The 24,307-nt window shown below is 36.5% G+C and overlaps 1 protein-coding gene across 1 annotated transcript; it reads left to right on the top strand.

Annotated features, from left to right (window-relative positions):
* The first annotated feature begins 6,745 nt into the window (after positions 1-6,745).
* LOC114286461 (chaperone protein dnaJ A6, chloroplastic) lies at positions 6,746-23,754 on the top strand. Its single transcript, XM_028229631.2, has 8 exons — positions 6,746-6,972; positions 8,886-8,997; positions 10,065-10,206; positions 10,313-10,370; positions 11,064-11,106; positions 22,172-22,220; positions 22,314-22,394; positions 22,515-23,754. The coding sequence occupies exons 1-8, from the start codon at positions 6,777-6,779 to the stop codon at positions 23,373-23,375; spliced, it is 1,542 nt and encodes a 513-aa protein (XP_028085432.2). The 5' UTR covers positions 6,746-6,776; the 3' UTR covers positions 23,376-23,754.
* The last annotated feature ends 553 nt before the right edge of the window (positions 23,755-24,307 follow it).

Here is a 24,307-nt window from a genome sequence, read left to right as displayed (position 1 = left end):
AAATTCAACTATTCCAAAATAAATACGTAGTGCACACCTCATTTGACAGAAAAAAACGATGTCGTCTGGGGGAGACACTTAATAAATATATATTTAGTATTTTTTATAATAAAATAATAAATAAGTACATGTTTATGCATAATTATAAAAAAATTAAAATTCGATAAAATTTTATATTTATATTTAAAATTATTGAGGATTTTTATTTGTGCTAGACATTAAAAATGACATAATTTAATTGATTCAACATTTATTTGAACTTGGTCATGACCTAATTATTAGAGAATTGTCTTAGTCTATGCCTAAGTATGAATCACTTAATTTATTTATTAAATTGGTGAATAAATATACATTCGTATTTTTTGTAATAAAATATATAAAAGTTGGGTTAAGCATTTATAGTTGTAGTAAACACTGACATAATCTAATTGACTCAACATTTATCTCAATTTGGCCATGACCTAATCATTAGAGAATTTTCTTAGTCTCTGCCGAAACATAAGCAACTTAACTCATTTATTAATTAAATTGATAAATAAATATATGTTAGTATTTTTTATAATAAAATATATGAGAATCAACTTGAGGAATTATAGTTGTGCAAGACACTAAAAATGACATAATCTAATTGACTCAACATTTATCTCAACTTAACCATGACCTAATCATTAGAAATTTGTCTTAGTCTATGCCTAAACATAAACCACTTAACTCATTGATTTATTAAATTGGTGAATAAATATATTTTAGTATTTTTATAATAAAATAATAAATATGAACACGTTTATGCATAGTTATTAAAAAAAATAAAATTTGGATAAAATTTTATATTTATATTTAAAATTATTGAGAATTTATAGTTATGTTAGACACTAAAAGTGACATAATCTAATTAAATCAACATTTATGTCAGTTTGGCCATGACCTAATAATTAGAGAATTGTCTTAATCTATACCTAAACATGAACCACTTAACTCATTTATTTATTAAATTGATAAATAAATATATGTTAGTATTTTTTATAATAAAATATATAAGAGTTGGCTTGAGGAATTATAGTTGTGCTACACACTAAAAATGACATAATATAATTGATTCAACATTTATCTCAACGTGACCATGACCTAATAATTAGAGAATTGTCTTAGTCTATGCCTAAACATAAACCACTTAACTCATTCATTTATTAAATTAATGAATAAATATATTTTAGTATTTTTATAATAAAATAATAAATATGAACATGTTTATGCATAGTTATTTAAAAAATTAAAATTTGGATAAAATTTTATATTCATATTTAAAATTATTAGGAATTTATAGTTATGTTAGACACTAAAAGTGACATAATCTAACGAAATCAACATTTATGTCAATTTGGCCATGACCTAATAATTAGATAATTGTCTTAGTCTATATCTAAGCATGAACCACTTAACTCATTTATTTATTAAATTGATAAATAAATATATGTTAGTATTTTTTATAGTAAAATATATAAGAATTAGCTTGAGGAATTATAGTCGTGTTAGACATTAAAAGTTACATAATCTAATTGACTCAACATTTATCTCAACTTGATCATGACCTAATCATTAGGGTATTGTCTTAGTCCATGCCTAAACATAAATCACTTAACTCATTTATTTATTAAATTGATGAATAAATATATTTTAGTATTGGTATAATAAAATAATAAATGTGAACACGTTTATGCATAGTTATTAAAAAAATTAAAATTTGGATAAAATTTTATAATTATATTTAAAATTATTAAGAATTTATAGTTATGTTAGACATTAAAAGTGACATAATCTAATTAAATCAACATTTATGTCAGCTTGGCCATGACCTAATAATTAGAGAATTGCCTTAGTCTATACCTAAACACGAACCACTTAACTCATTTATTTATTAATTTAATAAATAAATATATGTTAGTATTTTTTATGATAAAATATATAAGAGTCAGTTTGATGAATTATAGTTGTGTTAGACATTAAAAGTGACATAATCTAATTGACTCAACATTTATTTCAACTTAACCATGACTTAATCATTAGAGAATTGTCTTAATCTATGCGTAAACATAAACCACTTAGCTCATTTATTTATTAAATTGGTAAATAAATATATTTTAGTATTTTTATAATAAAGTAATATACATGAACATGTTTATGCATAGTTATTAAAAAAAATAAAATTTAATTTTTGGAAGTGGAAAGGAGTGAGAAACTGTACCCTAAACGACATCGTTTTTTTTCTATCAAGGCGGTGTGCAATACGTGTTTTATTTTGGAATGATTGAATCTGTTAGATGCCAAGTGTCTCAATCTTATAAAAGGTGCAGGAAAGAGCCGGAGGCAAGAGTGCAGGAGAAGAGGCTGATCCTTATTATTCTGTCATTTGTTTGGCATCCGTAATCGTTTTCTAGTGTAACGTGCAATGGAACAAAGTGTAATTTATTGTTTTTCAATAATACATACTCATAAATTGTACTCAAAATTATGATTATATGGCTCAAATTTATTAAATAATAAATTTCACGATACACTAATTTCAATCCCAAGTGTTTTTTTGACACATTTTCATGGTAAAATAAAATTATTTCTTTAATTGACATAACGTTGATTAATAAAGAGTAATTAAGGTTAAGTTTGGCTACCTAAAATAAGTACACACTTTTTATCTTTTTATCTTTTTTTCATCACATCAGCTCTCTACTTTTCTGCACATCTTTTCGTAAAAAGACAAAAAGTGCACTTATTTAGGTTATCCCAAACAAAATTAAATTTTTTAGAAAAACTATTGAGCTTGGAGAGAGAGAGAGAGAGAGTAAAACTTCTCTTTCTAGAGATTTTCAACAGTGCTCTGGCGAAACTTTGACGAGCACTTTTAAAATGTAAATTTATATTTCTAGAGTATAGATATGCACTTATAAAGTGTAGACCTGAGTTTTTTATATTTAATATAGGGATTTTGAATATTTCTCTTCAGATTTTGGCATAGATTTTTAGATTTTTGACACTCACAATATTTCTTTATTCTCTCAAACCTTCTTTCCATATCATTATGGATGTTATTATTCTTCAACTTTAGTTTCTAGTAGTGTGACGTCCCAAATTTTTTTTTTTTTTGACATCATAATAAGATTTAGGACTTAAAATCAATGTTGCCATCAAACATCACTAATATCCATTAATTAACAACCCAAAAATTTTAAAGTTTTCAAAGTACAATTCTAATAGAACTTAAAACTTAGTCTCGGTACACAAAAAGAAATTTAAAACCACTGCGAAAGAAAGATAGAGAAATATAGGAAATGGTTTTGTGGAATTTGGGGACTCTTCAAGCTAACCAAGGCTGAATGTCACCTTGCACGGCTTCAGTGTTTCCTTCGTTTTCTTCGGTACCTAGCATAAAACGCCATGGCAACGAGAATGCCAATGAGCGACGAGCTCAGTAATATACTACAACCCGAAAATACCCACTCCAATAATAATACTCATGAATAATAAATATCGTATAACAACAGAATAGTAAACAACATTTAATAAGCATAACAGAAATGCTAATAGTTAAAATAATAACAATAGATAAATAAATAAAAATGAAAAATGGAAATAGTGATTCATCATAGGGAAAATGCATGCTTTTCTTTCTAATTTCTCATAGATTCAGTTTATCAGATAAATTTAAGTAACTCCCCGCGGAGCACTATTTCCACTCAACCGCTAAGCAATAGCCACGGGCAATTCTGACTCCCCCTTGGTCAAATATTCAAATGTTACTTACTGTAACTACCAATGATGCCCACGCACCAGGGTTACGTACCCGAGTCGTGACATCACGGTCTGCCCCAAGGGAACGGTCTACATTGTGACACCCGCACCACCAACCTTATATCGCCTGTACCGATAAGAGCCGAAATACCTTCCCGTGCCATGTTAGGGTTCGCAATTCACTTGCGCAAAATTCTAAACCGGGCTCACCCCATCACTTTTAAATTTTAATGTATCTGTTCGATTCCGTGTCCTTTTACTTTGTCCATTTCACATTTTGATGCATGTACGAGTTTTAGTTTGAAAACTACAGTGACATAATGTTTATATAGCACAACACAATCGTGTATGGCAACCAAAATAAACATGATAGAATGTCTTAGGAATTATCACAAAATTTCTTAATAATTCACACACTACCTTTTTTTTTTTTTTTTTCAGCACTGTATGTAAAAATATGAAACCCATACCAAATGATATTCAATCATTACGATATTTTAACTGGTGCTAATTCACTGAGTTAGGAAAATATTCCGAGAAGGATACCTGAGCTAAAAACGATTTTTAAAGGGAGAAATAAATTTTGGAAGAAAACTGGTTTTTCTGGGACAGTGAGTTACAGTACTTCCAGCACAGGTAATCTGTGTTGAAAAAAATAAAAGCGGCCTCAAACGGTGTCAAAAGAAGGTATAGTTAGAACAGAATGTTAGACACTTGAGTTTAGAACATGTTTCCAGAAGGATTCGAAGACTGAAAATCGACAGAAGATGGTCAAATAATTTTTTTAAGAAAACTGGACAGATTCTATCACATTTTGGAAAAATTTGTGTTTCTCTCCCAATACTTAATAAAAATTTACGAAACCAGCGGCGTTTGAAAGGCAACTTAAAAATATAACTTTTCCAATTTGAACCACTTGAAAATTTATTCTGTGGAATAAACGGTGACCTGGCAAAGTCAGCATTGCTGCTGCCTCCAAACAGCAATGAAATAAAAAAAAAATATTCAGGCCATGAAAACGTCAGCACAGGTGTTCTGTGTTCGAAAAATAAAAAGGGTCCTCAAATAGTGTCGAAAAGAGGCATGGTCAGAACGTTTTGCTAAATTTTTGAGTTTAGAACATATTTTCAGAAGAGTATGAAGACTGAAAACCAGTCGAAGGAGGTCAAATAATTTTTATAAGAAAACTGGACAGATTCTGTCACATTTTGGAAAATTTGGCGTTTCTCTCTCAATACTTAATAAAAAATTATGAAACCAGTGGCGTTCGAAAGATAACTTAAAAATCTAACTTTTCCAAGTAGTCGTGCAAAAAAATACCCTTTGTAGAGAAAATGGGACCTGTTTGAAGCCACTGCTTCTGCTGTGTTGTAAGCGACGCTTAGGGAAAATATTTGTTTCGGTAAAAAAATGGTATCCAATGATTTTATAAAAATTTTACACAGTGCATAACACCTATATATGCTTCCAGTATACACAGATTTTTAACCTCAATTATTTTCAATTTATTATAGCCCTCTTTTCATCCGATAAGGTCTGAAACAGTGAGGAAGGATCTAAGTTTCAGGTAAAGGGAAGCCATTCTCATCTCATTTTACTCTTTTGCAAGATTTTATCAACAATGGAGAATATTGAACACTTAAAAACAGTAGCTAAGCCATATATCTATATTTGCAAGAAGGGATAGGAAATTATAACATAATGAAACTCTCATCCCATCAAAGTTCTAAACATGCATGGTACTATTTTGCCATATATGACTTAACCATGCTTAGTCTTGCATATATAAATTATATAAATTCAGTTAGAGATATCTAAGGGAGGATAGAGGTGATGTATTATTACCTTAGTGAAGTAAAAAAAATCCCAAATGTTGGGCCCTTCTTTCTCCTTCTCTTCTCTCTTTGTTTTGCTCTTACAAGTGTGTGTAACAAGGCTGAATAGTGCTCCTAATATAGGAGTTTGAGGGCCTAATTTGTTATTATTATTATTATTTATTTATTATTATTATTATTATTATTATTATTATTATTATTATTTTACTTTACTTCTCCTTTTTGCTTAGGAGCTCTCATCTAATGCTTAGATGGTAGCTTACAAGTTGTGCCTGCCGTGGCTGCCTTAATCAAGGCTTGGAATGCCATTGCATGCTTACTTCTCTTAGGGAGGTTGAGTGTGGACTTGGGAAAAATAAGCATGCAGCCAGGTAACCTAGATAAAAAGAAAAGGAAGTGGCAGTCAGCCACTTTCCTTGCAACTTGATCATTTTTTTTTTGAATTGAATTGAAATTGGTGTCAATACAATATTAATATGTATATATAATTTATTTATTGGTTTACTTATTTAATATAATTATTTTCAACTGGATGTTTTTTTTCTTCCTACTAAATTCTAACTAGCTTATTTACTATCAATTTAATCCATTTAGTTTTCACAACTGTATTTTGATACAGAATTTTAATCACATCAAGATAAATAATTTTTATTTAAAAGAATTTAATATTGATCTTAATTATGGTCCTATTAATATTATAATTTAATGGTTTAACAATCACTATTGATTGGCTTAATATTATTATTATTAAACTAATTAGTTGTCTAAAAATTTAGGTTCTTACAAGTAGTGTTCGAAATATGGCGGTGGTAGAGTTGGATAACGGCAATAGAGATGACATCGATGACAATAATGGATATTGATCCAAATCTAGTTTTTCAAATCACATCTATGCGAAGATTGATGATTTTTTGGAAATTTATTTTTGTTGCTTGTAATTTATTGTTTGTTTGACCCTTTGAGATTTTATTGTTTTTATTTTTATCCGTATGTTGTTTGATTTGTTTTTTTTTTAACAGTTTTTCATGCTTCTCCAAAAAAAAAAAAAAAAATAATAATAATAATAATAATAATGAAGGACAATGATATTTCAATAAATGGAGGGGTGTCAATGTGATGTCCAAGGAATAGAATGGTGTCAGTGATATTTCAATAGATATGTATTCGCATCGTTATGCAAATACCTTTTTTTTCTCTCTCTTCGTGGTTGGAGAGCCTCATCTTCGAAACTTCGACCCAACAAGTCTCTCTCTCTCTCCACTGCTCCACCAACTACCACAACTGCACCACCACTCAACACCCAAGCAAAGCTCCGCAAATCCAACGGACTGCAAGTCTCCACATTCAATTCCAGGTTCTTCATCGATTTCAATCTCTCTCTCTCTCTATCTATCTATCTATCTATCTATCTATCTATCTATATATATATTTATATTATCTGTATAGCTTCATATGTGTTTCTTCGTTTTCAATCGGTAGGAAGCCCTAATCTCAGAAACTTGAGGTTTTGTAAAAGAGGGTTTATTGAAAATGAGGTATTCTCTCTCGTCACGTTTGGGTTTAGTGTGTATATCAAGATTCATGCTTTCTCCAAAAGACACTGTTTTTTCTTGGGAAAATTGCAGCTTGGATAGATTTTCCTGGAAAGTTGTTTTCTTGGAGCTCGAATTTTATTGTGAATGTTTTGGGAGGATGCGGAGTGATATGCTCTCTTGTCCTTGGGCTGGAAACAAGTATTTTAGGAAATAGCAGCCCCGTTGGCCAGAATCTCTGTATCTTATTAGGAGTTTAGAGCTTCATTTGGATACTTGGATTTGAAATGAATGGATTTGGTATCACGCATTGATGGAGTGTAACATTTAATTCAGTGTATTGGATTCAATAATGGATTTGAGGCTTTTAGATTAATGGATTTGATAATTATTTAAAATCATTTCATGAATGATTCTACGTGTACAAAAATATTAACAATATATGCATCCATTACTTTAGAGTTATCAATCTACTTACATTAATCAACCTTCTTCAATTTTATAAAGTTCCAAATGGGGCCTAGGAGTTCAATGGTTTGGTTTTTGCCACAGGCAAGACTCCAAAGGCTCCGATGTAAAAAAAATATATATATATATATAGGAAAAATAGCCCTGACAGTCTGACATCCAAGCATTGCCTCTTCTCAAGTTGGCTGTCTTGAGTCTTGTAATTTGGTGTGCAGGGCTTGTTCTGATATGAATAGTTTTGAATTCTGAACCATACTTGACCAATTGGTGTGGCAATGATCTCATATTTGGTTTATGATTACTTTAATGTCATTGGGCTCATGTGAGCAAGCATTATTTTCACCAATTTCCTTCTCCTCTCTTCTCCCTAGGCATTATTTTCATCAATGTTATTAGAATAATACTCTTGCCTTCAAAATACCACCTTACCCAAATTGATGTTGCGAATGGTGTATGTCTATGTGGGTTGATACCTTTTATTCACCTGAGCAAGATTTCGTTCACCGTTTACCTCTTCTCCATTGGCGTTAATTTCATGAATCTAACACTATCAATTTCACCAATAGTGGCACTTGCAGAATACTCGTTTCTAACGCCACCCAACCATTATAGACTTTGCGAATGGTGTGTGTCTTCTGCTCATCTGAGCAACATTATGTACACGGTTCCCTTCTTCTTTTTTAGCATTTTTCTCATCAATGTAAATGCATTAATTTCATTAATAGAGGCATATTTCTTGTTTTTATAGCCACCTAACCCTAATGGATGTTGCGAATGGTGTATGTCTATCTAGGTTGAGACATTTTGTTCACCTGAGCAGAGCATTATGTACACAGTTTTCTTTGTTTTCCTTAGCATTGTTTCATCAATGTAATTGTATTAATTTCACTAATAGTGGCTTAATACTTTTTTTTTAGTCACCTAACCTAATAGATGTTGTGAATGGTGTATGTCTATGTCGGTTGAGACCTTCTGATGACCTGAGCAAAATTACTATTATTATAATTATTCGTCAATTTCTCCATTAGCCTTATTTTTTTTTAATTATCAATTTAACTATATTAATTTCACTAATGGTGGCATAATACTTGTTTTTAAAGTGAACTAACCCTGTTGTAAATAGTATCTGTCTGTGTGGGTTGAGACTTTCTCTTTAATATTTTTGTTTCAAGCATTGTGTCCTTATCATTTTGAGCTACCATTTTCATCTTACGAAATTGGCACAAAAATGCTGCCATTTGTTAAGACATTTTTCTTTAATATACAGTACATTCAATGGCGATAGTACCTTGTGGAAGTACATGGGTGGCTCGGTGGGGACAACCTCAATTTGTATTAAGATCTTTTGTTACAAACAAGTTGCCTACATCTTCAAATTGGTGAGTATTTAGTTAATTTTTGTTGGTAGTAATATACTTATTGATTATGGAACATTTTGGCCAGTGAAATTTCTCATGTTGTTTACACATTCTTTTAACTTCAAGTTTGCTGTTATGTCTTTGTGATGGTGTACAAGTGACTAAATCAATGGAGGAATAATGGTTGGAAATTTTTCTCTCAGCAGGAGTTGATGTGAAAATGAATCCTGATGTAAATCTGTCCTTTCAATGTCCAAGTCAGACAGAATTTCTGTGTTCATTCTACAATGATACCCATAGAATCACTTACTATTTGTCCAAATAGCATTTTTGTATATGGACATGTTATGGCAAGTCTACAATGATATCCATAAAATCACTTGACTATTTTGTCCAAATAGAATTTTTATATATAGACATGTCATGGCAATTTTATCCAGATTTCTTTGTATTTTGTGAAAATTGACAAATGTTTCTTTCCGTGTTGCATTGAAACTCTTAACATAACGTTGTATTAAATTTTTTGAGAAACAATGAAACACAAGAGACCAACCTCTTGAATTGCAAACGTGTCAACTTCCAACAACTCAAGTCCTGCCTTCACTCGGTATTATTGTCACATTACTATCTTTCACTGTTCATTCATTTCAAACTTGGGAGATGAATCTTTCTTCCCTTGTTATGAAAATCATATCTCACTATGGAGTGAGAAAAAAAATGTTCTTGTACTTTGTTCCATTTCACTTATAATTATGTTCTCTTTTTTGGTTTGTTCTTTTGTTTTCGTGCAAGTTATCATAGCTTAGAAAAGTTGTACAGATGGTTGCTTACAATCTGCTTTTGGACTGAAAAGGAATCACATCTTAATTCAGTTTTACAAGGAAAACTGAACTGGTGCTTGAAATTGTCCTAATTTCTTTGGCAAAACATATCTAAGAATGGCCTATAGTAACCCATTTCATGTTCATCTGGGCTTTATATGGCATGCGTTACATTGAATCTTCCTGCTTTGCACTTCTCTTATTCATGGAAAGATCACATGTCCTTTATTAGACTTCCATTTTTTATGCATTATCATTTTGTTGTAGTGTATCAAGCAAGATAAGAGCCTTGGCATCACCAAGTTCAAGCATATTTTCTCAAGATTCGTTGCGTGCACTATTTAATATGGGGTCATCTAGGAATCCAATTCACCATAGGGGAGCTCGTTTGATTGTCAGAGCTAATAGTGTGAGTTTTCTATTTGAATTTTTTCTTGGGAGTTCTGTTTTGTGCTTTGCTGTGTTATTGAGAGTTTACCATCATATCTACTTTTACCAATATTATGTACATACAGGATTTTTATGCTGTCCTTGGGGTGCCAAAAAATGCTAGCAAGTCTGAAATCAAAAGTGGTAAGTAGATTCTTGATTCTTTTCATGATTTTCTCATTGCTGTGATATAGTTCCTATTTGGGGGATATAATTTGTATGTGCACACTTTTTTTTTGGGTAACTATTTCTCGTGCTACAAGGGTTGTCCCTTATAGAGTATCATCTGATAACAAACATTATTGACATGTTAATGGTGTGCTACATGCTTACATACATTACTGCTACTTCTTTGATTGCTTCTTTTTTACTGTTCCTTTTTCTTTGAGATTACTTCCTTTTTTCTTCTTATTCTTCTATATACATGTCTTTTGCTGTCATTCTAAAGAGACCTTCGAGTATCTAGTGCCTTGTGTCGGACATGCTTTTAGGAGCGTCTGCAAAGTGTTGTTGTCCGACACGGGTGTATGACATGACGCGCCTCCTCCATAGAAGTGTTTGTGCTTCTTTCTATGGCATTATTTGGCGATTTGCTTGGATTTTTTCTTTCCCTTATTGGATGTGGCCTTTTTTGTTCAACGTCTTGTCAATAAAGCTTAATGATGTTACTCATAAAAAAGTATTTCTACCTTTTATTAAAAGGATCTTAACTTATTGTGCCAGTTCAGATTTGGCTTTCTTTGTCTATATTTGTTCTTCAATCCTAACTCTAGGCATTGTTTAGTAATAATTTTTGGTTCATATTATATTGCTAACTATTTCTTCTTTCATTTTTAGCTTATCGGAAGCTTGCCAGAAGTTATCATCCTGATGTGAACAAGTAAGTTGAACTGAACTTTCAATCTGTTGTCAAATTCTTTGGCTTTTAATTTCAACAATGTCTGTTTATTTTCCACCATTGATTTGCTCGGTTATGTTGGTTGTGTATGCCAAGCTTCTTTGTTTTTCACACCCTGAAAATTTTTTAAGCTTATAAAGAGGACTGCATTAATTTCTCTTGGAGATGAAAAATCTTCATTTGTTAAGTCACATCTCTCTCTCTCTCTCGTAATATTTCCACTCACCATTCTTATTTCTTAATTCTTATTAATATGCTTTTTTTAATATGTTAATTTCATTCCATCAAACATTTTTGCTTGTTTTAATTAAACTACGGCCAAAAGTTCAAAACCATTAACACAACTCCTTGAAATTGTAGTCTGTTACCAGTTTGAAACCTTTTGTATTTTTTCCTTTAATCTAGTTGATAGTGAATTGTCATCTATAAGATAGTTTAAAACCTTAGGTTCATTGCTTGCTGTAATGGTAAATGCTTGGGGCTACCAAGCATGGGAATGCATGTTTGAGTATGAGAGCAGCCACTGTGTAAATATTGCCAAGGGTTAGGTTTTCCACTCTTACTCTTCCCAACAGCCTCGTCCCCCCGCCTTCCCTCTTTCTCCTTTCTCTCCTCTATGTAGACGCGCTCTCAGGGACCTCATGCTATAGTTCGGACTCAAATTGTCACGGTCTTGAATCTAGTCTCGCAAAGTGCAATGCAAGACCCGATAAATCACCAAAGAGTCCAAATCCAACAAATCGTTTTCGAAAACTGATTTTTAAGAAAGAAGTGCCAAACATGGACTGTTTTGCCAGATACAGAGTCGCCACCTAAATATTTTATTTTGGGGGAATTTAGGAAACCCTGATTCGCGCCTAAGGCCACGTGTCCGTCATCACCAAAGTTGCCTCGGCTCGGGAACTTGGATACGATTGGGGAAGGTCAGCTATGAGCACCCCCGCTTGCCCGATCAAAGATCGGCCACTACTAAACATGATATCTTGTTTTTTAAAACACATGTGTTCTTATTCTGGTTAATTAGCTAATCTTACTACGTGATGCGCACAGCAAAACAAGTATAGACTAGATCGCCTAATTTGGAACAAAGCATTGCATATCCGTTTGTTCGGAAAATGGTTTGAAGTTTGCTATTCGTAAGTAGGCTAAAACACAGATTTCAATGAATCGTTCCAATTTAAGTAATCCAACCTTCACCCACAGGCATTCAGGCAGTTATATCACATAAGCAGTTAGCCTCATGGCAAGCATGCTTTCATGATAACATTCACACACATGCAGTATGCTAAAGCGTAAACACTCACAGTGTACTCTGAGCCAAAACAGAGAATTAGTTAGTAATCAATGCATGATCTTAGTTCATGTTAAGATGACTAATGCAACACATGCAAAATGCAACTAAAAATAGGCTCGGCTATTCTAAGATGGCATATGAGGTGCAACAATTGATATATGTATTCAACTTGGAATTGAAATATAATGCAGTTAGTATGATGCGCCGAGCCCGGTGCATGCAATATAGATGAATGGATGCACGCATGCAAAGCATAAGGATGCTAATTGAAAATATGTCCTAGAACTAGCCAACAAAGCAGGTAAGTAAAAGGGAGAAAGACGTGGGGTTGGAAGACATTCACACACTCACGCACACTTATTACAAAATTAGCCCTCTCGACGGAGGGTTCGAATAAATAATACAAACCAACTAATTAACTAACTAACAAGCTAATTAATTATTACACAACCAAATTAATAAGCGAACTACTTATTAATTATTACAAAACTTAATTAATTAACAAATTAATTAATTACAAAACCAAATGCTAACTAACAAGTAAGCAATTAAACAATGCTGCCTCGGCAAGTTGAAGAAGGCGAACATGCATGCTCGGTTCCTGTCCCGGTAAGCTCTCCGGTTGCTCTTTAGAGGCTCTGTCTACAGGGTGTACTTGAGACCTTGCTGTTGGAACTTACCAAAACTAGTCTGGGGAATGCATCAGTGGCCTGCCGGCCATGGAGAGATGCTGCCGACCACTTGCCGGCCGAAGATGGCACACTGCCGGCCAAGGATGAGGAGGTGCCGACCATCTGTAGGGCACTGTTGACCACTGATGTGCTGTGACACCAAGCTGCAGCAGAGCACAAAATAGAGAAAATGGAGGATCTCCCAAGGATATGTACGCAGTATGCCACCTCATATCACCTCGAAACATCAAGGGAGAGGCATAATCGGATCCACGACCATCAATCACGCATCCCGATGCATGATGGCCAAAGATCCAACTTGTGCAAATCAATATGAAATGAATGCACAAATAAACTCATAAAGCCTAGAACTCTATCATGGAGAGCGTCGGCGACCAAGAATTGAGACATGTTTCATCACTTGAAGTATGAAACGTTCCTCGTTTCTCGTGCTCAGATTAACACTTAATCCAAACAACAATGCAACACAAGCATGGCAAACATGCGACTCAAGCAAGCAAACATGCAATGCAATATGAACAACCTAACAAGGCTAATGGCATGCAACAACATGTGATATAACAAGCATGCAACAACATGCAAAGATGGAGCAAGCATACAACAATATGCAAGACAAGCATGCAACAACATGCAAGGATGGTCTTAAACCAATATGGGCAGACCTTAACTATGCCCCAATCAGTGGCCATAAGGTGCTGAATTGGTGGTACAAAATGCTAGACAAGCATGCATGCCAATGGGCCCAAGAATTAAGGCATAAAGATGCAACTCTTAGGCACACTTGAGGAGTGAAAAGCATGCAAGTATGACAATTCTACATGCTCTGAAATGATGTTAGGAATGATGCCAAATCACACACATAACACAAGCATGGCATGCATGAAGCTCAAAAGCTAAGAACTAGCAAAGGGACTTAAGCCATGGCCATACAAAGCAAGCCCCAAAGGGCTAAGGGAACCCAAAACAGTCCCAAGGCAGGTTCAAATAAGACCAAAAACAAGCTCGAAGCTAGTCAACATAAGTTAGAACGCAAGGCCAAAAAAAAAGGAGCATGCAAGGCTACAAAAGAGGCAATGCACTACACCTATTGAAACCAAACATGGCATGACTTGGACAACATAAAACAGAGTTACATCATGGTATAACAAGACCAAAAATGCACTGATATTGTTAAAATCCACCTACTCTCCACCTACTTCACCCACTTAAACCTACTCCACTAAACCTAACCCACTACACCACTACCACCTCCACTTCACCTACTCCACTAAACCTAACCCACTACACCACTACCACCTCCACTTCACCTACTCCTTACCTACTACACACTCACCCTCTTCTATATATAGGAATCATGAATCATTGTAATATATATCAATACATGAATCAATAATACAATTCTTTATTTCTCTTTATACATTAAATTTCTACATGGTATCAGAGCCATAAGATTTAGGCCCGTATTTTGTTTTCTCACCGGCGGGCAGCCGGCCGGCAACCTTGCCTTCGCTGCCCGCTGGAATTTTGTACACATACCTTCACTTTCCTGCCTCTTCCAACTTTCTTACAACTGTTGTCCCATAGATGGGCTTCATATCTACCGGTCCATCTATGCCTTGTGACACCTCTATACTGTGAAGTCCTCTGTCCAAATGCATCAATGGACTTCCTATGGACAACCTGCTTCTGATCAAGCTTCTCAGACCCTCTTTTCTTCCCCTCCTTGAATGGTGTTTGGTACACCTCATGGCCTCTAAATGCATAGTAATCTGAGTATTGCTGGGCTAATAACGAAGGCCTCTCGAGCAACTGAGATGGGGCTTCATATTCCCTTGCCCATCCAGCATCCATAACCATCACTTTGTCACAGTCCATAACTGTGGGTATTCTGTGAGCTATGCTGATTATTGTAAACGACACAAAGTCCTCGCGAATGGTTTTCTGAATGACAGCATCGGTCTGGGAGTCGACAGAAGCCGTTGCTTCGTCCATAAACAGAATCTTGCTGTGTTTTAGCATGACTCTCCCCAAGCACAGAAGCTGTCTCTGTCCCACACTCCAATTGTCTCCGCCATCAACCACTGATGCATTGAGTTTTTCAGGCTTTGCAGCCACAACATCTTTTAGTGGTACTGTTTTTGTGCGAAGGGACAGAAATCATCACATTTCTCACCTTTTTTTCTTTTATTTTGTCCTCCACTTTACACCTCACATGCCTTCTCTCTGTCTAAACAATAATTTTCCACCATCTCCCTCTTTTTCTACACAATATTTTTGTACCACCGCCCACTCCATGATACCAATATCAAAAAAAAAAAAAAACAAAAAAAAAAAATTCATTCCAGTTAATTTTTCTGCATTACCACACCTACCATTCGAGTTTGCCAAACACACTTGCTTTATTCATATCGGGACTCACCCCGATCACCATTTTACATCCAAAAAAAAAAAAAAAAAAAAAAAAAAAACAACAACAACAACAAACAAACCAACAAAAAACAAAACACCCACACCCCCAGTGGGATTTTTCTTCTCTACTCTACTGCGGGTCTCTTCTTCTTGCTTTTCTCTTGATTGTCCTGTGACTGCCCAGCCTCCATGCTTCCTAGACCACCAAGCAAGTTGCCTCCTCCCTGCTCCTCCACTACAGCATATGGCGGCCCTCCAAATCGGAACATAACGGTGGCCTTCCGCTTCAGCTCCTTGTTTTCTGCCTTTAGCACACTTATCTCTGCTCGCGCATCCTTATACATGCGTTGGAGCAGAGCCAGCTGGGAGTTTAACTGTTGCACCTCATTTGTCCTGCTCTGCAGCCGGTGCGACAAGTTTGTGACCGCAGTCATGGTTTCCACACATGACTTCAGAGTATACTGATTGGCCTCAATATCAGTTTGCACCGCCATTTTTTGCTCCACCGACCGCATCGGAAAGTTCAACGGAGCAAACACAGAGGTGTTTGGTTGAGGTTCACTGGCCACCGCACCAGTTCTCTCTCTTGTTGACTCATTGAGGTCGGGAAAGAGAGTGAGTAGACCACGGGATGAAGAGGCCATATTCTGGGTAGCTGAACGGGAAGAAGAGGCCATGTTTTTTGGGTTGCTGAGTGTTTCAGAGAAGGGTTGGTTACAGAATGTTACAGAGAACGAAGAGGTTTCAACTGGTTTGTTATGCTTCCAAGCCTCAGACTTCGCTTTGGTTTATAAAGACAGAGACGACGAGGCCGACACGCGCTCTGTCAATCACGTGCATCGCCGCGTGTCAGGCGCCCCTTTTGATGGCTCGACGCTTTCTGTCGGACACGACTTTTGATGAAGTGGGCGCGCCTTTTGAGGGCTCAACTTTTGATGGCACGTCTTTTTATGGATTGGGCACGCCTTTTGATGGCACACCTTTTGAAAGATTTGGCACACCTTTTGAGGGTGCGACTTTTTAAGGGTCCGACAAGACTCTGTAAACTGTCCCGACATTGATTCCGGTTAGCTCCTTCATGGGTCCGACAAGACTCTGTAAACTGTCCCGACATTGATTCCGGTTAGCTCCTTTATGGGTCCGACAAGACTCTGTAAACTGTCCCGACATTGATTCCGGTTAGTTTCTACAAGGGTCCGACAAGACTCTGTAAACTGTCCCGACATTGATTCCGGTTAGCTCCTTCATGGGTCCGACAAGACTTTGTAAACTGTCCCGACATTGATTCCGGTTAGTTTCTACAAGGGTCCAGCAAGACTCCGTAAACTGTCACAACAACTATCACAACATTGTCTGCTACAACGGTCCGACATGACCCCATAAACTGTCTTCTACAACGGTCCGACATGACCCCATAAACTGTCTTCTACAACGTTATGACACCCCCATACAGTGTCCTCTACAACGTTATGACACCACCATTCAGTGTCTTCACCAATGGTCTGACACGACCATACAGTGTCTCCTATCCTCTTTTATTTTTATGTATTTTCTTGTTTTGTTACTCTCTCCAAACTCAAGTTGGTTAGTTCCTATCCCCCTTGAGTTTGCGGGGGGCTGTTAAAATCCACCTACTCTCCACCTACTTCACCCACTTAAACCTACTCCACTAAACCTAACCCACTACACCACTACCACCTCACCTACTCCACTAAACCTAACCCACTACACCACTACCACCTCCACTTCACCTACTCCTTACCTACTACACACTCACCCTCTTCTATATATAGGAATCATGAATCATTGTAATATATATCAATACATGAATCAATAATACAATTCTTTATTTCTCTTTATACATTAAATTTCTACAGATATGATGAGCCAAAAGCTTAGGCTTAATGGCATGCACAAAAGTCCATCCTTGAGGCATAAAGAGCCAAGCCTCCAAGGCATTAGAGGCATGTCAAATGCAAGTGTATGACTACATTTCATGGACTGAAATAACATTTAGAATGATGGCAAAGCATGCAAACATCACATGTATGGCATGGTAGGGGTCTCAAAACCCAAGGCTAGCCTAAGCATTTACACTATAGCTATACAAAACATGAGTGATATGGCCATGGCAGCCCAAAACAGTCCTAGAACAGCCCAAAATAAGAACAAAATCATGTTGGAGCAAAGTCAAAATATGCTAGAATGATGAGCCAAAACATCATGCGCACAAGACTAGTAAGCAAGATTTGTTCTACAAGTATATGAACCACTCAAGAGACAACCAAAACAGCTTTAGACAGAGTTATGACATGCCAAATGATGGTCAAAAACTCACTGAAATGGAGTCAATACATGCTAGCAAGACATGCTACTTTGATGGGCCACAAGTGGGATTACTCTACACATATAAGATGCATGCACAAGGTGACCAAACCAGCCATGGACAGAGTTATATCATGTCCTAAAAGTCACAAAAATATGCTTGAAAAGAGCTAACACAAGCCACAAAAAGATGCTACTTTGCAAGGCTAACAAGGCAAGCAAAGAGGATTTACACTACAAGTGCAATAATCATACAAGAGGTGACCAATGCAGCCAAAAACAGAGTTATGACAGGTCTGATAAGTCACAAAAATGAGCCTAAACAAAGCCTCCAAGAAGTAAAAACACATGCTCATTTGGTTGGCCATCAACACAAGTAAACAAGAGAAGAGGAGAGGGGACAACCCCTCCTATTTTGAGCCTCAAAATAAGGTTTTTACCACTGAAATTTTTTTGGATTACAGTGGTTCTAAGGCCAAAAAGAAATTGTTTGAAAGGTTTGAAAGTTAGCTCACAAGGCCTACAAGCCAAGGAGCAAAAAGGAGGACAACCCCCTAGCCAACCAAGGCACAAACCAAGACTTTTAGGACTGAAAAACAGAGGAAAAATAGAGGTTTTTGTAGCTCAACACCACCCCCAAAACAGCCCAAAGTAGTGTGAAAAGATGGCTAAGCAAATGTGTAAAACAAGCTTAAAGGGAGAGAGATGTTACCCTTGATGCACAACTGCAAAACCAGCTCAAAATCTGAGTCAAAACACCTTTTGGAGCTCCAACAAAGTCCCAAGTAAGCTTCAAGCAACCTCCTCCCAAAGATGGACCACTTTCACCAAGGATGTCTAGGCAAAAGAGAGGTATTTCTCTACTTGCATGTGCAAAAGGCAAGAGGGAGAGGCTCTAGAGAGAGAGGCAGAGATCTTGTGCTGGAAGTTTTGTAGAGAGAGAGGGAGTTTAGTGAGAGAAGCTCTCAAGCTTGTCCAAGAAGTTCTCCAAATGTTCTAACCCTTCAAAACAATAGATAAGGCCTCTATATATAGCAAAAAGAGAGGTTTGGGTCGAAAATATCTCAAAAAGGACAGCTGGAGCAAAATATATGTCGAAATCTGCTTTCTGGCATCAATGGCCGGCACTTGATCATTGTTGGCCGGCATGGGGTCACTTTTGGACGGCATAGGGCCGGCATTGGCCATTCATGGCCGGCACACTCCCATAGAGTTCAGCAGCAAAAATCAGTCCTAGTCCCCGACTTAAAGAAAGCCTAACTCCTTCATCTGGATACTTTTCAGGTCATTCTTGTGTGCAAATTGAAGCCCCGGAAGTAAGCTTTCCAATGGTGGCAGCCTTGCATCAAAATTCCAACTGTGCTAAGAGATATCTCTCTTTTAGTGAAGGCTGCTCAGTTTCGGTCCAACCGGATTGATGCCTAACTTCCAACAACCATATCTCTCCCATCCGGACTCGGCTCAAGGAGATTCTTGAATAAAAAATGAAGCCCGGAAGTCTTCTTTCCAACAGTGGTGGCCTCATAGCTGAAATCCAAGTTTACAGATGGATAGGCCCGATTCAGCGAGCGCTGCTCGACTCTTTCTTAACGGTTCATGCCCATTTTTTCCCTCAACTTGGTTTCTTCTCTTCTCTTCTCTCCTCTTTTCTTCAATTCCAAACCCCTAAACAAGGTGTTTTGAAAGATTTTTCAAAGATTTCATCTCTCTTTCATTCACTTCCACTTTGTCCTCGCTCGGTTTACCGAAAAGCGCGACATTTAACAAAATGCGAGCATCGGAACATCGTAGAATCAACTTTTTCAAAAATTATTTTGAAAGAGAGGGTTTCAAGGTCTAAAAATCTTTTGATCAAGATAGTTTTGGTCCAAAAGGGGTATGAAGTTGGGATTTGACTCTCCTCTTGCTGAAGAAATCGACCCTTTGCCCTGCACGACTTTCACCACAAAGTAAACCATCAGTAACGCCCAAGTCTTAAGGGCGGTCAAAAATAGGGTGTCTACACTCTATCATCAATTTGTAACCTTAGAAATGATGTTTTGTCAAAGGTCCAAGCTAGATTTTAGAATTGAGAAACCTGCTATTTATGCAAGTTATTGTTGTTGTTCTACTATTTAGCACCACTTGTAAAATCTTGAGAAGGATTGTAGTTTTTTGAGGGCTGAATATTTAAGTTTGACATTGGTAGAGGTGCTTGCTGCTTAGAGAGACAAACCAAGAGATGTTGTGGCTTCGAGAGGAGCTACATTTCCACAAATTTTTATTTTTATTATAAAACTGTTAAGGAAGGAAGATATAGATAAGTCAAGCTGTCATACTCAGCTCATTAAGCATGCTATAGGGATGCGAAATTGGAGACTAAGGCCTCGTTTGGGAACAGGCTAATTTAGTAACTTTTTGGCTATTTGGCTACAAAGGTAAGTAAAAAAAACTTGTATGTTTGGGATGACTTTTTAGCTAATTACGAAAAGATGTGCAAAAAGTAGAGAGAAAAGAGAATCTTTGACTTTTTGGTATGGGTTGTTGGCTTTTTGGCTAATTTAGTAACTTTTTGACTAATTGGCTAAAATAGCCTCTTGCCAAACGAGGCTTAAAATTACTATTATATCTGTTAATGGTATTGTGGTCATCCAAAATAATATAAAAGAAAGTGAAGATTCTATCTCTTTGCTTCCCAAGTTTTTTGACATCATAAACTTGGAGTAGTTAAGATAACGTCGGGCCAGAAGTTCTCAGGTAGCTTCATCTATGAAAGATGCTTTGTTGACGTCCTGTTGCTTGTTGAGTTAGGCCATTATCTGACCAAAGATGTTCGAAGTTAGTTGATCGTGTGGCCCAAAAACTTGTTGGAAGAATGAAGATTTGTTTCTAGCTCACATATTTGATTTGATATTGCATGCGTTTGCTGTTTGATTTTGTCAATTGGGACATATCATATTTTTTTTTTGAAATATCACTTGGCCAAGACAGAAAACCCCTTTCCCCATAATGCACATTTGCTACAGGATTCATGTGGCGTAGTGATGTGATTTGAACTGGTGATGGCAGCACTAGCGTGGAAATAAAATTCAAAGAAGGGATACTTGAAATTTTTCTCATTGAATTGGTCTAGTATCTTGGGGTATAAGATTCAAATTACCCAAGTTTTTCCAATGAAGATCTAACCTATATGAGTAACCTTCTTGTGATTGAGCAATGCTGATTTTAAAATTGACCCACCACCTTCAGGGTGGTAGCTCTTCATTGGCAAAGTCTCTTTGTGGTTTGGGTTTAGAGACATGGGAATTGGGATTGAGCCCCACATGGCAAGCAGTTGGCAGGGGAGGATACTCTGTGTGGCTCATCACCATTGGATAATAAGGGGGAAAAGATTCTTTCTTGCAGTGCTTTACTTAAAACATAGGTCTTTACTAATCAAAGAAAATGGACTCACCACCTAAGGACCACCATTTTACCGCCAATTGTACCATCATCACCGCCATTTTTACCAAAGAGTTTTTTGTATTTCCTAATCCTTTCTGATTGCCCAATTCATGGATAGTAAAATATAGGTCTTTACTAATCAAAGAAAATGGACTCACCATCTAAGGACCACCATTTTACCGCCAATTGTACCATCATTACCGCCATTTTTACCATTTTTATGATCATTTTTTTTTAATATTTCCTAATCCTCTAATTGCCCAATTCATGGATAGTGTCAGCATTCACCACTCATTGTAGGTAGCAATGTGAATGTGCTATGTGGAATTTTTTTTTTTGGAGTGGATAATCTTTGCCTGTTTGTTGTGAAGTATGGAAATCAATGTATTTCTAATATATTAATTCATAGACTTTACTTTTCAATGTGATATATTGAAGAGTCTTTGGGGCATTTCCTCCTAGAGGATTTACATTTCCCAATCCTTTCTTATTGCCCACTAATTTTGATTTCCTTTTAAGCATTTGCATACTCCCAATTTGAAATATACGGTACCTGATAATTTAACCTTTTTTTGGTTGGCTCCAGTATATTTTGTTTCTTCCATATAGATACAAATTTGGCAAATAATTTAAATGACAAATACCATAATGGGAGCTACATGTTTGTGAGTTCCTAGGAAAGTAAAGACACGGCTTTAGTTTACACATATGATGCGGCGATGCCTTTGCATTATGTGGAAGGTCATTGGTGTGAACCCTTGGCTGTTTTATTTCCTATGGCTCTGGAGAAGTTGTCCACACATACTGGCTCATTTTTTTTTTTTTTTTTGGGGGGGGGGGTTTGTTTAGAATTCTAGAAGTAAAATGCTTTGTTTTTACTCTTGTTCTTCTTCCGTTCCTGCAGAGAACCCGGAGCAGAGCAGAAATTTAAGGATATCAGTAACGCTTATGAGGTAAACATCTGGATCCTAATGCATATTATTCTGCTTGATGATTTCCAATTGAGTAGTGGCAGATCTAATGGCAAATAAATACGTGTATTACAGGTTTTGTCAGATGATGAGAAACGTTCCATATATGACAGGTATGGAGAAGCTGGCCTTAAAGGTGTTGGCATGGGCACAGGGGTGAGTTCCTGTCTATTAGAAAGAAAACAAACACCAAAATCACTGGTTTCAATTTCTAAATTTGTTTCTATTCCTCTTAATGCATGTTCTTTTCTTATTTTGAGCATTTCATTATGCCAGGATTTCAGCAACCCCTTTGATCTGTTTGAGTCATTATTTGATGGCTTGGGTGGTATGGGCGGGATGGGTGGTATGGGCATGGGTGGACGGGGCTCTCGGAGTAGGGCAACAGAGGGCGAGGATCAGATCTACAATCTGGTTTTGAACTTCAAAGATGCTGTATTTGGGGTAGAAAAGGAGATTGATATAACTCGGCTTGAGTCATGTGGAACCTGTGATGGGTCAGGTGCCAAACCGGGGACCAGTCCTGCGAGATGTAGCACATGTGGTGGACAAGGGCAAGTTGTCCAGTCAGCAAGAACCCCATTGGGTGTCTTCCAACAGGTAATGACCTGCTCTGCTTGTGGTGGGACCGGGGAGACTTCGACTCCTTGCAATTCATGTGGTGGTGATGGGCGACTACGGAAGTCAAAACGGATTAGCCTAAAAGTTCCGGCCGGGGTTGATGGCGGCAGCCGGTTAAGGGTCCGGGGTGAAGGTAACGCAGGAAAGCGAGGCGGGCCCCCTGGAGACCTCTTTGTGATTATTGATGTTCTTCCGGATCCTGTCTTGAAACGAGACGATACTAATATTCTCTACAGTTGCAAGGTTTCTTATATCGATGCAATTTTAGGAACTACAATGAAGGTTCCCACTGTTGACGGCATGGTTGACTTGAAGATCCCGGCCGGTACTCAGCCCGGAACAACCCTAGTGATGGCCAAAAAGGGTGTACCATTCCTTAACAAAAGCAACCTCAGGGGTGATCAGTTGGTGAAGGTGCAAGTTGAGATCCCAAAACGATTGAGCGGTGAAGAGAGGAAACTTATTGAAGAACTCGCTGACCTAAAGAAGGCGAAACCTCTCAACAGCAGGAGATAGTGGAAGTCGGGGGTGGTTGTCTTTCGCTGTTTAATAGGTATTTGTTCTTTCTTTCCCTCTTGGTTGTGGAGTGATCGTGTTGGTAGTGGGAATTTTCACAATGATTGTCAGCCGGTGTAGCTGCAGCAGCTGCTTTTTGTGGTAGGGAATTTTTCAGGGTTAGTTTTTGTTTGTGTATTACATACATTTATACTCAAGGGAAGGAAGAAAGAGGTTAAGAGGGAGACTTCTCTGCCATTTATTCTGGAAACTGGCCTTTTCGTTTCTCTTTTCATGGTCTTTGATTACATATTTATTGGACTGTAAATTTTGGGTGAAACCCCACAATTTTGTTATTCTATTCTCATGTTTTATCGTACAATTCTAGTTTATTGCAAAATTGTCTTTGCAATTTAGACTGCTGATCTGATCTGATCTGGTCCTTTTACGTTGGTATATGAATGTTGTCCCTGCTAAAACTGAGAGGCACCATGTCATTATTCAACTTTTTGGACAAGTATAGTTGAAGGACTTATAGATGTAAGACATGGGGAGATTCTTAAAAATGTTCGGTTTGGATTTCTAAAGTGATTTTGGAATTTGTTTTTTTAAAAATTTGTTTGGTTTGTAAATTTTTCTAAATAATTTCAAAAATCACTTTTTCTCTCTTACCTATCAATCAATTACTTTTTCTCTCTCCTCTCTCCTCTCTCCTCTCTCCTCTCTCATTCTCAATCATTTTTTCTCTCACACACATCTACTCAATTGTAACAAAATATCAAATCATTCTAAACTCCCAAACTTCAAAACTATTTTCACAATACACAACTAAACAAATCAAAAAAAATTCAAAACTCTCTCCCAAAATAATTTTTAAAAACTACTCTTCCCAAATCAAACCAAACATACCCTATATTTTTTTTGAAAAAAAAATATAAATTTATTTAATTTGA

This window comes from Camellia sinensis, chromosome 2 (genome assembly GCF_055761805.1).
Source record: "Camellia sinensis isolate YWXY chromosome 2, ASM5576180v1, whole genome shotgun sequence".
Lineage (NCBI taxonomy): Eukaryota > Viridiplantae > Streptophyta > Magnoliopsida > Ericales > Theaceae > Camellia > Camellia sinensis.
The sequence above is the reverse complement of the archived record's forward strand: the minus strand, read 5'-3'. Positions and strand labels throughout refer to the sequence as shown.

Coding starts and splice junctions, on each gene's coding strand:
- LOC114286461 (XM_028229631.2), top strand. CDS start 6,777: ATGTATTCGCATCGTTATGCAAATACCTTTTTTTTCTCTCTCTTCGTG. Junction 8,998..10,064: donor TTGCCTACATCTTCAAATTG/GTGAGTATTTAG, acceptor ATTTTGTTGTAG/TGTATCAAGCAAGATAAGAG. Junction 11,107..22,171: donor TATCATCCTGATGTGAACAA/GTAAGTTGAACT, acceptor CCGTTCCTGCAG/AGAACCCGGAGCAGAGCAGA.